The sequence below is a fragment of the Aethina tumida genome, chromosome 2, assembly GCF_024364675.1.
Source record: "Aethina tumida isolate Nest 87 chromosome 2, icAetTumi1.1, whole genome shotgun sequence".
NCBI lineage: Eukaryota > Metazoa > Arthropoda > Insecta > Coleoptera > Nitidulidae > Aethina > Aethina tumida.
The window spans coordinates 25735375-25750144 of NC_065436.1; the positions used below are offsets into that span (position 1 = coordinate 25735375).

General features: G+C 30.1%; 2 protein-coding genes across 2 annotated transcripts in view; one reads left to right on the forward strand and one right to left on the reverse strand.

The window, feature by feature from the left end:
- Positions 1 to 14770, reverse strand: part of LOC109609001 (dendritic arbor reduction protein 1) — a 109981-nt gene that overhangs the window by 44379 nt on the left and 50832 nt on the right. The gene's annotated exons all lie outside the window — the stretch shown is intronic.
- LOC109609016 (uncharacterized) lies at positions 2856 to 3467 on the forward strand. The gene is made up of 2 exons (XM_020025629.2): positions 2856 to 3138; positions 3187 to 3467. Exons 1-2 carry the CDS (start codon positions 2907 to 2909, stop codon positions 3384 to 3386), a joined length of 432 nt encoding a protein of 143 aa, XP_019881188.2. The 5' UTR covers positions 2856 to 2906; the 3' UTR covers positions 3387 to 3467.

Consider the following 14770-nt stretch of genomic DNA (forward strand, 5'->3'; position numbering starts at 1 on the left):
TTTCAATTATTGGCCATAAACTTTAAAAACTCACGTTACAAAACACACAGTTGAGTATTAATTAGCTCCAACATTTTCATTTGGGACTGCTCCGAAAACAGAACGGGGAACTTTCACTAGCAAAAATTGAGTCATGTCGACGCAGTGGGACAACGGGAATAATGAAAGGAAATTAATTAAAAACGATACACAAAAGGAAATTAATTATCCTTTTGAATGATGTGTATTAATCACAGATCGGTACAGTTACGTGCAGACCACTTGAGGGCTATGTTATTATTATTACGATTCGGATGTTCAGGTGTATCGATGACGTTCTCTCTCATTAAACTTTCTGAATCATCTTGTCTGTTTTAGCGTGGGTATATGAAAGATAAAAATTGTTAATATTTATTTTAATAATTTTTTTCTATATAACTTTAGTTTTTATTTACTTACCCATATTTTGAAAGAATATTAATATTAAAGGTTTTTAATCTATTTCCCAATTTTATAAAATTCTACGAAATCATAATAATAAAAATTTTTTGCCAAAAAATTATATTTATATATTTCTTATCTTATTATGAAAGATTTAGATGAAACAAATTTCTTAAGAGTTATTTTTTATGTTGCTTTTGTGCTTTTAGAAATTCTCAGAATTTTTTAAAATTATATAAATTAGACTATAAAAAATGTTAAATCAGTTTAATAATATGAATGAATGTAGATTTTATTTAAACTTTTGTAACATAACTGGTAAAATTGTTACAGTTTTTGAGTTCATATTAATTTTTTTTACAATTGGTAACGTTTAATTTAATCACTACACTACACTACATGTTGTAATAATTATGATAGTATATAAGGTATTTAAAATTTTTTTAAACAAAATTTAAATATTTTAAGATATTTCAAAATTATATAGTTAAGATAAAATATGAATTATTTAAAATTTTTCTAAACAAAATTCAAATATTTTAAGATATTTCAAAATTTTTGATAGTCCATTTTATGTAGTTATTGAACTTATGTCATAGAATTGAGGACTCTTTAGAAAATAATAAAGCAATATAATAAAATATTCATTTTATTATTTAGATTTTAAATTTCGAAGGGTTGAATTAGATGATAAAATTGTTAAAATATTTATTTTTACAGTTTTTGAATTTAATTCATTGAAATTTGAAAAATATTGAATAAAAAATTATTTTATATAATTAAGATAAAATATAAATTATTTAAAATTTTTACAAACAAAATTCAAATATTTTAAGATATTTAAAAATGTTTGATAGTCCATTTTATGTTGTTTTTGAACTTGGAACTGTTTAGACTTTTTTAAGTTCTCAGAATATCATAGAATTATGGACATTATTCCTTAGAAAATAATAAATCAGTTTAATTAAATATTCATATTATTATTTAGATTTTTGATTTCAAAGGGTTAAATTAAACTTTTGTAGATAGATGATAAAATTTTTAAAATACTTTTTTATTAGAGTTTTTGAAATTAATTCATTGAAATTTGATAAGTATGTTTCATGTAAGATAAAATATAAATTATTAAAAAATTTGCTAAATAAATTCAAATATTTTAAAATATTAGATATTTTTTGATAGTTTATTTTTATTTAGTTATTGAACTTGGAACTTTTTTGAGTCCTCAGAATATCACACAATTATTCATTTTATTATTTATATTTTAGGTATGAAGGGTTTATCTAAACTTTTGTAGATAGATGGACAAATTTTTATTAAAGTTTTTGTATTTAATTCATTGAAATTTGAAAAGTATTGAAATTAATTTTATATATCATATTTAAAAATAGTGAAAACATTTTACTTGTTTTTTTAAGCACTGAAATAATCTTGAAATAATTAAGTTAAAACATAAACTATTTTAAAAATATTCAAACAAAATATGAGTATTTTAAGAAATTTTTTAAATAGTATATTTTTTAAATTGCTTTTTTTAATTTGAAACTGGTTAGATTTTAGTTTAATGAAATGAAGAACAGTGTAAAATAGTGTAGTTTTATAAATGTTCAACTTTGGTTGACTCTAATTTAAAAAAATGTTCAAATATGACTATTAAAATTTCTTGTCCTTTATACAATCAATATGTTTTGTTGTAGAATACTGCTGTTTGGCCTGTGCTGAGTAAAATAAATAAAACAAAAAATTTATTCGGTAATTAGGATCATTTATTTATTAGACGTTCCATTGTGCATATGGCCGATGTGACCATATGCCAGCAGACGGGTCAATTCAAATTTATGACCCCCCGATCCGCCGTAAAAAAGACTCGAGGAATTAGATAACTTCATCGACCCTCACATTCTTACCAACTAACGTGCTTCGAATGCTTTTTGCACGGTGGCCATGTTATTCCGTATATTTTTCATAATTATCCTTGTCTTTAATCTACCGATGATTCATCATTGTCCGGTATTAACCTGTTTTTTTTTTAATTATTAACGTGAATTAACCCGGCTAATTAATAAAAAGTGATTATACCCCTTTATCAGACCGCATCATCGACCTAAATTAAAATATATGATATAAGTGCGTGTAAGCCGGCGTTTAAAACATTCACGTGGGGTGAAAAGTACAAATTAACATAAGCAACTTTTGTTGGGGGATCCGTGAAAGCACCCCACAATAATGTGTGATTTATCTATCATCAGTGTTTATTATGTTACATAGAAAACACGGCCTTTTAGACTTGAACTCTTATCACCCCCCGGGCTATTACGAAATTATCAATACGTGCACGAGGGGTCGGAACTAAAGTCACGGTAGGTGTTTAAGGTGACCAGTCAACGCTAATGTGATACACGCGTCTGGGGTAATCTTTACGGCTGCAAGTCTATTCCAAATGAGCCACGTTGAAATTGACATTTTTATCATTGTCAATTGAAAACATGTCACTGGCGAATAATTTAACCGTAGATAAATTATCAGAATCGATCCAAATCCTCGCAGAATCGAAATTCATATTCGCCACGCAATGCATTCAAATGAACACGGACTGCCAACGATTGAGTTATACCGAAGAAGAGGTAGCGGATGAAGAGAAACCGAAAGAAAATGTTTTCGTCATCACCGAAAACGTTTTCGATCCCAAGCACGAGCACAAAGGACCACGGGCTATCGGTAAGACTTAGAAGCACAAAAGTATCTTCTCTAATTGGTTAGTTTCAGAATACCATCCGTTCATTAAATCTGGCTGCGACAAGGAAACGTGCTACCAAATTTGGAGGCTGATGTGCTTCCCATGTCTTTATATGCGAGAGACCGCCTGGAGAGTATGCGAAAACTGCAACGAAAGCAAAATTAGAACTCTAAAACTCATGGAAGACAGGCATACACTCGATTGTTGTAGGTGTTTCTCAACAATGTAATGTAGCTTATTCTGTATATTTGTTGTATTTAGTGCTACGAGTTGTTTTTTTTTTTTTGTTAAGTGTCAATAAAGATAAATTAGGATGAAGAGAGGAATGTTTGTGGTGCATTTTGCAATTGGATCATTAGTTATAATGATACTTTTCTTTATACTTAGAATTCTTCCTAAGCAACACTAAATTCAAAATGTAATTCTTACAAATTTGGTTGTAGCAAGGAAACATGCAATCGAATATGAAGGTTGGTATGCTTCTCCTGTATGTTTCTGCATGAAACATTTTGTATTTAGTACTACTAGTACAAGTAAAAGAGTAAATAAAGTTTAAGCATTTGATTTTTATTATGTTCTGGAGGATATTCGAGAACCAGTTGATTTCTTCTGAGCCAATAAAGGTAAATGAAAGTAAAAACAGGAAGGCTGCATTTGTTACTGAAATGATTGTTTATAATGTGGCTTGAGGAATTCTTAAGACGGATTAATTTTAATATATAATCCGAATAACAAATTGGATTCCAGCGAGAAAACATCTCATTAAACTTGAAGACTGTGCTACCCTCATATATTTGTGTGGGAGACGTTCCAAAAGTTCATGAAAGACTCATATAGATACTAGTCTATGTATCTACTAGATGTAGATATCACTTGTAGTTGGTCCTCAAAATTATAAGATGTAGTTTTTTCTCCTCTGTTTAATGGTTACCAATTGTTTTCTTCCGAGTCAGTAAAGTAAAATGCGAGTAAAAGGAGATGTTTGTTTAAACAATTCCACTTAAGCTTCTTTTTTAAATTGGTTGTATTTAGTACTTGTTTTCTTCTTAATCCGTAAAGGTAAATAAGAGTAAAGAGAGGAATGTTACACTTGTTATTGAAATGATTGTTTATGGTGCAGCTTGAAATTGGATCATTCATTATAATCGTACTTCCCGTTCTACTTAAGAATTCTTCTTAAGCAGTTTTACTGGTTTATTTCCAGATTCCGATACCAAACAAACTATTACCGTTAGTAATTTGCAGCGACAACCCGATGTTTATTGATATTGTCCGACCGCAGCAATATCGATAATTTTTTTCTTAATCGAGAATACCATCTTCTGAATGAATTCTACGTTACACCGGTCAATTAATATGGGAATAAATGTAGTTGTGCACTTGTTAATGCCCTCAGTAACACAGTTTACATACACCGGAAATGTCTCTTCGTACTCGACTGGCAGTGCTTGCGATCTTTTATATCCCCATCAGTAATTAAACGTTATTTCGCGATGACTAAGTAGACTCAGGCGATTTACGGCAGAAGTATGCCTATACAAGAACTTTCCGTTAGGTGAAGCGACAAACAGCATTTAAATCATTCGAGTCAGCTTTAATTAAATATGTTGTACAACTTGGTTAAGCTGCATTACACACATATTAATTCGTTTAACTGAGACCATCAACTGTTTTGTCTATTTGAAGTATGTTCTAATATGTCCTACACATCACTCATCTTATTTTATATATTATGTATAATTTGTAAATACCATTCTGCGTTATCCGAAGCCGCGAATGTTTGCTTGATTCTGTAATTACATAAAATGTCGTCGTGACATAAATATTCAACTAAAAAGGCTGACCTAACTGAATTAAAACAGTTGACAACATGAATTGTATATTTGTTACTGGGAACAAATGATAATTATTGGAAAAGAATTATTATTCCACGCACACTTAATTATACGATTTAACATGGCGAATTTACATATATAATTGTGCTTTTTGCTGGTGAAAAAATCAGCAAGCCACCCAAGACGGGTCAGGGGGTCTTTAGCATCTGGACATGCTTTTGTTTGTTTTTCTGATGAAAGCGTTTAATTATTAATCCGGTGTTTCATTAATCAGTTTAGAAATTTCGTATTCGTTGATTGCTTTGTAATACAGTCCATTGATTTAAATGGACGTTGCTCTAGGCAAGGAAGAAAGGTTACATTTTGGTAATACTACAAATGATTGATATATTGTCGACGATTTAAAAAAAATGGTTGATGTTCATTGTTAAATTATTTAACAACATAAGTTGGTTGGAAACTGTGCATGTTAACCTCAAAAAGAACCACATTGCCCAAGTTCACAGAGCGGGTTTGTAGGAGTTCAATGTTATGCTTGTGCGGGGAACTGAAAAAAACTGCATCTCGCAAGAAGTCAAATAACTGCGAGCCATTCGAGCAGCAAGTACAAATTTATATAATACACCAACATTGATACAAATAAATAACGATGTAACTGTGTTTTATCAGGAAATCCATATATTTTGTATGGTTTATGATAATACACAATATACACAACTTAAAAAAAAAACAATTTTATATTGGCATTCTAAAATTAGATTCGAAATTTGTATAAGAATGTGTTTAATATAGTAATAAAAACTTATGCATTTTTACATAACTAAAGAAAATATGTTCATTAATTTTGCTTTTTGCTTACTTTTACTAAAACTATTAATAATTTAATTTTGTTTTCTAAATTTTCAGTTTCAGCTGATAATTTTAAACCATTTTTTGTTATTTTGACATAATTGAGAAATTTGCTGTTTTGTAGAAAAATTTGTATAATTATACACTACAGCTTTTAAAATTTAATTCTATAATTAAATTCTTATAAATCTAAATATTATCTTATAAATCTTATAAATCTTATAAATCTTATAAATCTTATAAATCTTATAAATCTTATAAATCTTATAAATCTTATAAATCTTATAAATCTTATAAATCTTATAAATCTTATAAATCTTATAAATCTTATAAATCTTATAAATCTTATAAATCTTATAAATCTTATAAATCTTATAAATCTTATAAATCTTATAAATCTTATAAATCTTATAAATCTTATAAATCTTATAAATCTTATAAATCTTATAAATCTTATAAATCTTATAAATCTTATAAATCTTATAAATCTTATAAATCTTATAAATCTTATAAATCTTATAAATCTTATAAATCTTATAAATCTTATAAATCTTATAAATCTTATAAATCTTATAAATCTTATAAATCTTATAAATCTTATAAATCTTATAAATCTTATAAATCTTATAAATCTTATAAATCTTATAAATCTTATAAATCTTATAAATCTTATAAATCTTATAAATCTTATAAATCTTATAAATCTTATAAATCTTATAAATCTTATAAATCTTATAAATCTTATAAATCTTATAAATCTTATAAATCTTATAAATCTTATAAATCTTATAAATCTTATAAATCTTATAAATCTTATAAATCTTATAAATCTTATAAATCTTATAAATCTTATAAATCTTATAAATCTTATAAATCTTATAAATCTTATAAATCTTATAAATCTTATAAATCTTATAAATCTTATAAATCTTATAAATCTTATAAATCTTATAAATCTTATAAATCTTATAAATCTTATAAATCTTATAAATCTTATAAATCTTATAAATCTTATAAATCTTATAAATCTTATAAATCTTATAAATCTTATAAATCTTATAAATCTTATAAATCTTATAAATCTTATAAATCTTATAAATCTTATAAATCTTATAAATTTTATCTTGTAAATTAATTAATAAAAATTTATAATTTTAAAAAACACCACTTTACTATAATTTTCAGTTTAACAAGACAATTCAAAATTATTTATAAATGATGAACCAGTTTAATAAAAATCTGTAGACTTAAATGTTAAACAATAATATATAATTAAAATAATAAATAATAATTAAGATAAAAAACTAACTTACTTAATAATCTACTTATAATATTTTGTGTATAATATTTTTAGACTAATGGTGTTCTGTAGAAAAATATTTACTTTTAGCTTTGTAATTTAATTCTTATAATTCTTAATGTTCTAAAAATTAGTGAATAAAAACTTTTTTATAGATAGAAAATGAACCCTAAATTAAAGTTTTCAGTGTAATAAGAAATTCAAAAATTATTTATGAATTCTGTATCAAATTTCCTTCTCCTAAGATATGTAACTAATAAGGCTCTCATGATTTTTTTCATGTCTCGTCTAATCTTTAATGTAATGATAAAATTAATATAATGATAAAACTTTTTTATAATTTAATGGTATTTATTAATAATTTAGAATGTCTACATTTTTGCCTAATTAAATCTTTTAAAAATATTCATTAATATCTTTATTATTATTATAATATTTATATTATAATGTCTCTATTTAAAATACTTTGTGAACCGTTGGTGATGCGGCTCTCAGGTTGTTTGGGACTCCATTTAACGTTTACGTTAAAGCAGAATGTATTCGTTTTGTTCTAAATGAACTTCCTAACATGTGTATATTCTCTTGTTTATGTAAAGCCTTAAAATTATCGACTGCCGCAAGTGATATATTATGTTTTAAGCGGTTATTCCCAATTTACAAGCATAAACACAAATCCGAATGGACGCATTGTAAATATCCCCGTGCCCACTTCCTTCAATCCCTCGCGCAATAACCGATAATTTCACGTCGGGCCTTATGCGCCATTGTACGAGCGTACCGAACGCGAAATAATTTAATTTACGATTGGCGAACGGACGCACAGAAGAAGATAATCGCCGTGCCCGATGAACCCGATTGCGGAAGAGATGCCCACCAGCAACCGCTCGCAATAAAATCAATAGAGGCTCATATTTAAATAGTTGTTAGGTGCAATGCGTGAAATGGCGTGCTGGATTTTTGCGCAATTTCGAACGGGGAATGCTATGCGCACAATGTGCAGTCCGCAGGTCCAACAGCTTCGACCCGCATCGGTACGAATCCTCGGGCGGCTCACGGCGATCAATCACTGCGCGGAAGAGGGACAACCGGAAGGGGAAACTGTCAAAATGGCTCCAGGAGTCATTTCTTAGGGCCGCATTTGGCCATTTTGATTGGGGAAAACCATCTTAAAGATTTCCAGAAAATATGAAAAATAATTTAGTAGTTGAACTAACAGCTTCTTTTGGCATATATTTTTAAAATTCTAAATTTCTTATAATTATTAGTTGCACTAATATGAAATGTTTTTTAGACTTGTTTCAGTTATTTATTTAATTTGTTTTTCTTATACAGACAGATGACGGTTATTAGCTGTAGGCCCCTCATCAACATGAGCCAACGGAATTGTTTGAATCCCAAACAAGGTTTCTTGAAATTTGTACAAAATTATTTATGGTGTTTCAAACACAAATCATTATTTCGTCAACATATGCCCCAATAACAAAAGAAGCATTAGAAGAAACGCAATTAATTACAGGTAATTCAAAAAATATCTGTTAGACAAAAATAATGATGAAAAGAACGAAAGAGGTCGAATCCATCCATAAATTACTGTGGTATTCTGTAAAAGCAGTAAATGGTACTACGTTTTGTCTGGAGAAGATCCTAATGACTTTGACTACCTTGATGGCAGTTCATGTTTTTTGAAGAACGAAAAATTAATTGTCTACATTTTTCTGATTCATTGCCAATTAAACTATGTAAAAACATTAAGCTTTAACAAAGCTTTTAGAAATGCTTAATATTGCTTTTATATATAGATGCTTTTATATGTAGATCTTACTATTAATATGCTTTTACTAGATACTTATAATTAATATATTTTAATGTCTTTAAAAAAAATTCTTTATGTACTCTAGGAATTGTGATTCTCATATTGTATGTTATTAAATGTTAAATTAATAAAAAGTTTGCTGTTCTGAATAAAATTTTGTACAGTATTTTACACTGAAACTTTTATTTCATCCATATATATAATTTTTAAAATTAAATAACTAACATTAATCAATAAAAACTTAATTTTGTACAGTTTTAAAATATAATTTTCAGTTTTTCAAGAGAGGTTTGAGAATACTCATTATTGTGATCTTCTTAAATTAAATCTGAGAACTTCAACATGATTGGATGGATAATTATCATGCATAAAAATTCATGTAACTGTTAAATTATCGTTGGTAAATGGTTCCATTACATCTTTCATGATATCTTTATATACGTATTTTATCAATAATTTTCTGTAATAGTTATACATCATGCCAAGAAAAGGAACCTCAAACTATAAGCGAAGTTTCCTCCATCGTATTTCAAAGTTTTTGTAGTGTTTCTAGGATTCAAACTTTTATTTGGAGGGCGATAAACATTGTTTGTTATCTGATCCTATTCTATTAAACTGGGATTCATCTCTTCAAAGTACTTTTCGCTAAAATTCTAGAAGATAATTAATATATTTTTCAGTAAATTCTTTTTTGATGCCAATGGTTTCTTTACTGAAATAAATCCTTGTGAGTTATTCTACTAGAACCACTTGTATATCTTAATCAATTCATTTTTTATTTACGTAGAAAACAAGAAAGGATTTCATTTACTGATTCTTCCAAATTGTCTGTCTGTAAAAGGAGTAGTTTTTTGTTAGGACATTTTATTGTATTTTTGGGAGAGATTCGTTTGTATATCAACAATATTTAGTAAAATAAATATTAGAGTATTGTTAAGTAGAGTTTCAAAATATAAGTATATTTGGACCTACTATTTTTTTAGCCAGCCAAAATAAGACTAATGTGTGTTTAAAGCATTATATCTATCTTTTTTAAGATTTTTATACTAACTGGTCAGAATTTTAATTAAATCATTATTTTATGAAATGTCTTATGAAATGTTACATTTTAAATTCTGTGCTAGTACTTTTAGCACCACTACAGAGACTTAATTTTCAATAATAATATAAGAAAAAAGTTCACTTAGATGGAAATATTAGGGAGTAATTTAATTAACAATTATTTTATGGTTATGGTAACATTTATTAATCTTGATTTAAGATTGGTTGCAATTAAAAGTAAATGATTAATTTTATTTCAGATCTCCATTAACCATTAAGCCTTATTGACCAACGGTACCATAATCACTTACAACTTACAATTGTTTCAAGAAACGTGGAAGTAGCCACCCAATTGAGGTGTCTCTATACGATTTACGTGGTTTTTAACGACACCATTATCCAAATAACTGTATCGAATTAACAACAAATCAAATTTTACGCCGCACGTAAACGCCTAATTGGTTACCATAAAATCGATTAGAGTGCTTACCACTAATTCCGAAGGTGTCATAGAGAATGTGAGAGCTGGTGCCATTACTTGCGGGATTTACTTACGGACGAAGGGTTAGCAGAAGCGGATTCCCAGCAATTCAGCCAATAAACTCGCAATTTCAATGATTTTACTATCGTCTAACTGTTCCTGATCGTTGATGTGAAAATATTCTATGGTGCTTTTCCAACAAATTATTTTATATGCGTGTTAATGACGCATGTCTGTTCAATTAAAATTTAGCAGGTGGTGGACGTATGAAATATTAATAAAACCTAGAATTTTGATATTTTTGTTTTAATTAATATGTAATGTTTTAGTTACATAACTGTAAACGCATTTTTATAATTTAATAAAATATCTTATAACGTAAGAAATTGTTAACGTAATGTAACTCGCCTGGGGTGAAAAAGTGTTAGAGCCCTGCCGTGGACGCGTGCACCGGTAATTTGGTAATGGGGTTGTAAACGTCGAGGGTGGAGAGAGGAGCTAGCTCCCTAATACCGTCCTTGGTCCGCCACTCTCTTACATTTAGGGGAAGAATTACGATCTCATTACGATAATTGACTGTGGTTACCTGGTGAAACCGGAGGACAGACGAGTAAAAACCAGCTGTCACACGGCTATTAGCAGGCGAGAGGACTGATAGTTTATTATACCCGGGCATTGCAAACGTTTAATTGGAAATTAAATTGCCAATTCCGAACGCATCGCAAATTCATTTGAGAATATTAAATTTGAATCTCTTATCGCTTAATTGTGGATTTATTTAATGGTCGCGATAAAATGGGAATTTATTCGCGGCCATTGGGTCTTACGCTGGATACCAGATATACTGTCAACTGTTGTAAAATTTAACAACCCAGAACTTTTCAATTAATACTATAAAATGATAAAAGGATAATCATTACCGAAGTAATTCAAATTAATGAATCCCGAGTAAATCAATACTGTTGCAAAACACAACTCAAGTTTCTTGGTGCTTTATTTACTTCCATGTAGGTAAATGTTCGCGACTTGGCGGAAGTCTCGGGGCTCACAAATCGATAACTCAATCAATCAATGCGCATTATTCTTAGCCTCACCGCGTGCACCCAACAAACGACGAGAGTTTACACATCAGTCAGGAACAATCAGTGCTCAAGACGTTGATTATTCGACTTCTGTAATGAATTTTTTAATCATCCTTATCTCATCGTTCTGATTTAGCACATCCAAGATCATCGTCGTAATAATGTGTCGTTGGTAGAAGGAAGTGCCAGGAACGTTCCGTGCCTTGATTGAGCCCACATGTATGAGCGCTACACAGCAAAGTGAACCATAAATCGTTGACCATTTGGTCAACTAAAATTACTTTAATTACAATCATCTCGGAGTAAAACGTGAAGCCGTCGGTCAGAATGCAGGAAGTGTGAGCAATATGGAGTCAACCGGTGTGTTGTGCATGTAGGTCTCGGTGCGCGGCTGTATAATTAAATATTTCTGTCGGATATGAGGGAACGGAGTCCGAGGAAGAGACGAGGACTACGTTGTTGCGGCGGCTGTGTCAGAGGCCAAGAGAGTCACCACGCACCAACGGACATGGTGCGCTCCGCAATCACGCGACCCATTGCACTGTTCAGATCCCGGTGGAATAACACCCATTTTTGTTCTTGGCTTTTATTATTTTAATGACATGTCGGTGTTATTTATTGCGGCAAGTCGTTCATACATCAGTATAAACCGTATGGATTAGATTGATGGCTTTTGAAGTGAGTCTCAAACACAGGCTTGCCTTTCGTTCCAATCAATGTGATTTAAAAGAAGAGTTGGATAAGTTTAGATTGAATATCTTCCAAATCTTTGGATCAAAATATTTGTTCAAAGGATTTTTAAAATTTCTTCTATGGCAACAAATCAATAAATTCTCCAGCATAAGCAAAGAAAAGTTGTTTTGACTCTACAACGAATATATCCTTTTGAGCACATAAATCAGGCATCCCGACGATTAGAGATTGTATCTTTTTAATCACGCAAATGGATAATGAAGTGAACCTCAATATATAATATAATAAATATAAATATAGACATATAAACAAATTTACGACACGCTAAGTCCTTAACGGTTATTACAGCTCGACAAGTAAAAAAATTTTGTTGTTGCCAATACATTGTTAAACATCTTAACAAACAAGAACCTCGTCATTTATTTGTTTACGGAAAGTCAAAACTTTAATGATCATAATACCAGATAGTTTATTAAAAAACAGTTATTTGCAACAGAATAGTTTTATAATAAACATATCATTTTACAAAATAAGTGTGTGCCATACGATAACAATTCATTATCCTTTTTTTGTGCTACATAATATATGATTTCCTACAGTAGATTGTTTCCGAGTGGCTTTTTTGTTGGGCTTAGCTCTTTAGTAACTCCTGCGGGCTTCATTACCGATCATTACTCTATTACAGAACCGCTTAGCATATCTATTTCTCACGTCAAACTGTTAATTTTTCAATCAGCAGTGACTTATTACACATATCGCACACACGTCGTGAGATACGAACCGGCCTATGTTCGGTAGTTCTTTGATACCGCACCGGTCATATAAATTATTTAAAATTGATACGTTTACCTTAAACAGATGTGTGCGGATACATTATCAATTTACTCGGTGTTCAAGGTTAAATAAAATGTCAAATTCGTTTGATTGTTTATAACTAATTGAATGCAATGTACAGACGCTTTAAATGTCGACAAGATGTTCCAGGAATCGATCTCATCCAACGTTTCCGTCCCGAGGCGCATGATGGTCAATGATGTCAGGATTGTTACCGTGTTACCGACTAATGACTTACACCTCAAGGACTTGCGTACTTACTCCAATTACTCATAAGCTGCGGCATCAAAACAAAAGTATACTGTTGGATTAGATCTTCAAGACCTAAACATGACAAGTCTCTTTAGCATTGTCTTCACAAAGAATCGCATCCGGCATCAAAATAAGCCCTCGACCGCATCATCCCGTCCAAGTTGCTCCTGATACTTAACCTCCCCCTGCGTCGAAATTCAGATCACATCTTAATCTATATTATGGACCGAAATAAGTATGTATCTTCCGAGAAGGTATAATCCACGACACCAATAAATCAGTTTTAAAAGTTGAATGCGTAATCATTGTGGCATATGCAACGTATACGGATATCCATCAGTTTATCGACGATGGAATCAAATTCAGAAGCTTATATAGTAACAATCGGTACGCTTTTGATATATGTCACTGGATTACCTGTAGATGGAACTCAACCTTCGCACCGTGAGGTCTCGGTTCAAGTCATTAATTTTATCTACTCCAATTTTTCTGTTTTCTTTAAAAAAATTTAAGACTACAATCGATGCTTTTGTTTGTCTTGGTGTTATGGTTAGATTTGCATCATAATTTTCAAAAACGTTGAGTAAGTTTTAGTTATGTGTTGTGTTATAAAGTTTTGTACAACTGTGCGATAGTATCACATAATAAAAAGGTAGCAATGATTATGCTTGTTTTGGTCACACTGTGATATTGTTAAGGATTATAACCAGTATAATTTGGTAGTCATTTTGCAAGTGACGGCAAAATACTTATAACAATAACAATAAGATTTTGATATCTATCAGGATTTATAAAAATTCTTAGAAAAGTACTTTACAAGCTAACAACGTTTTGTTTGTTGGTAATCTTATCAGATTGTCTGGAAGTCGAAAATGGAATTATGAATTACGATGATGTTATTATTTTTCTTCAACCGCCTACAATTTTTTTCTTATAATTTTAAAATATGTAAGAAAACAATTTTACACTGTTCTCATAATATTAATCACCTCCTGCACGATTATAAATTAATTAATGAATTGTTAGACAAATCACCATAAGTATCATCGAATGACCTACCCAGTGGTAGACATAATTAAGTATTTTTCGAGAACTGAGATGGACGCCTATGGGCGAACGTGTAGCGACTGTTAGCGATGGAGATGGGGCCCACCAAGAAGCTGTCGTCCGCACGAGAGCAAAACCAGGTAAAACATCCGCTCCGCGGAGTTATTAATTACTGGGGTGCACTCATCATCGACGGCATCGGCATCATCCATAGCCCGATGCGCGGCCATTAACATATTGTGTTCCTGTCACTGATTACGATACTGTGTGTACGGTTTTGTTTACTGGTCTCGTTGCAGATGAGGCTGGTGATTTCTCAATGAGTTCAGTGTTGTTACATGGGAAAATGTTTAACTTACAAAATTATGTTCAAATTTGTTTGATGT

Coding starts and splice junctions, on each gene's coding strand:
- LOC109609016 (XM_020025629.2), top strand. CDS start 2,907: ATGTCACTGGCGAATAATTTAACCGTAGATAAATTATCAGAATCGATC. Junction 3,139..3,186: donor CAAAGGACCACGGGCTATCG/GTAAGACTTAGA, acceptor GGTTAGTTTCAG/AATACCATCCGTTCATTAAA.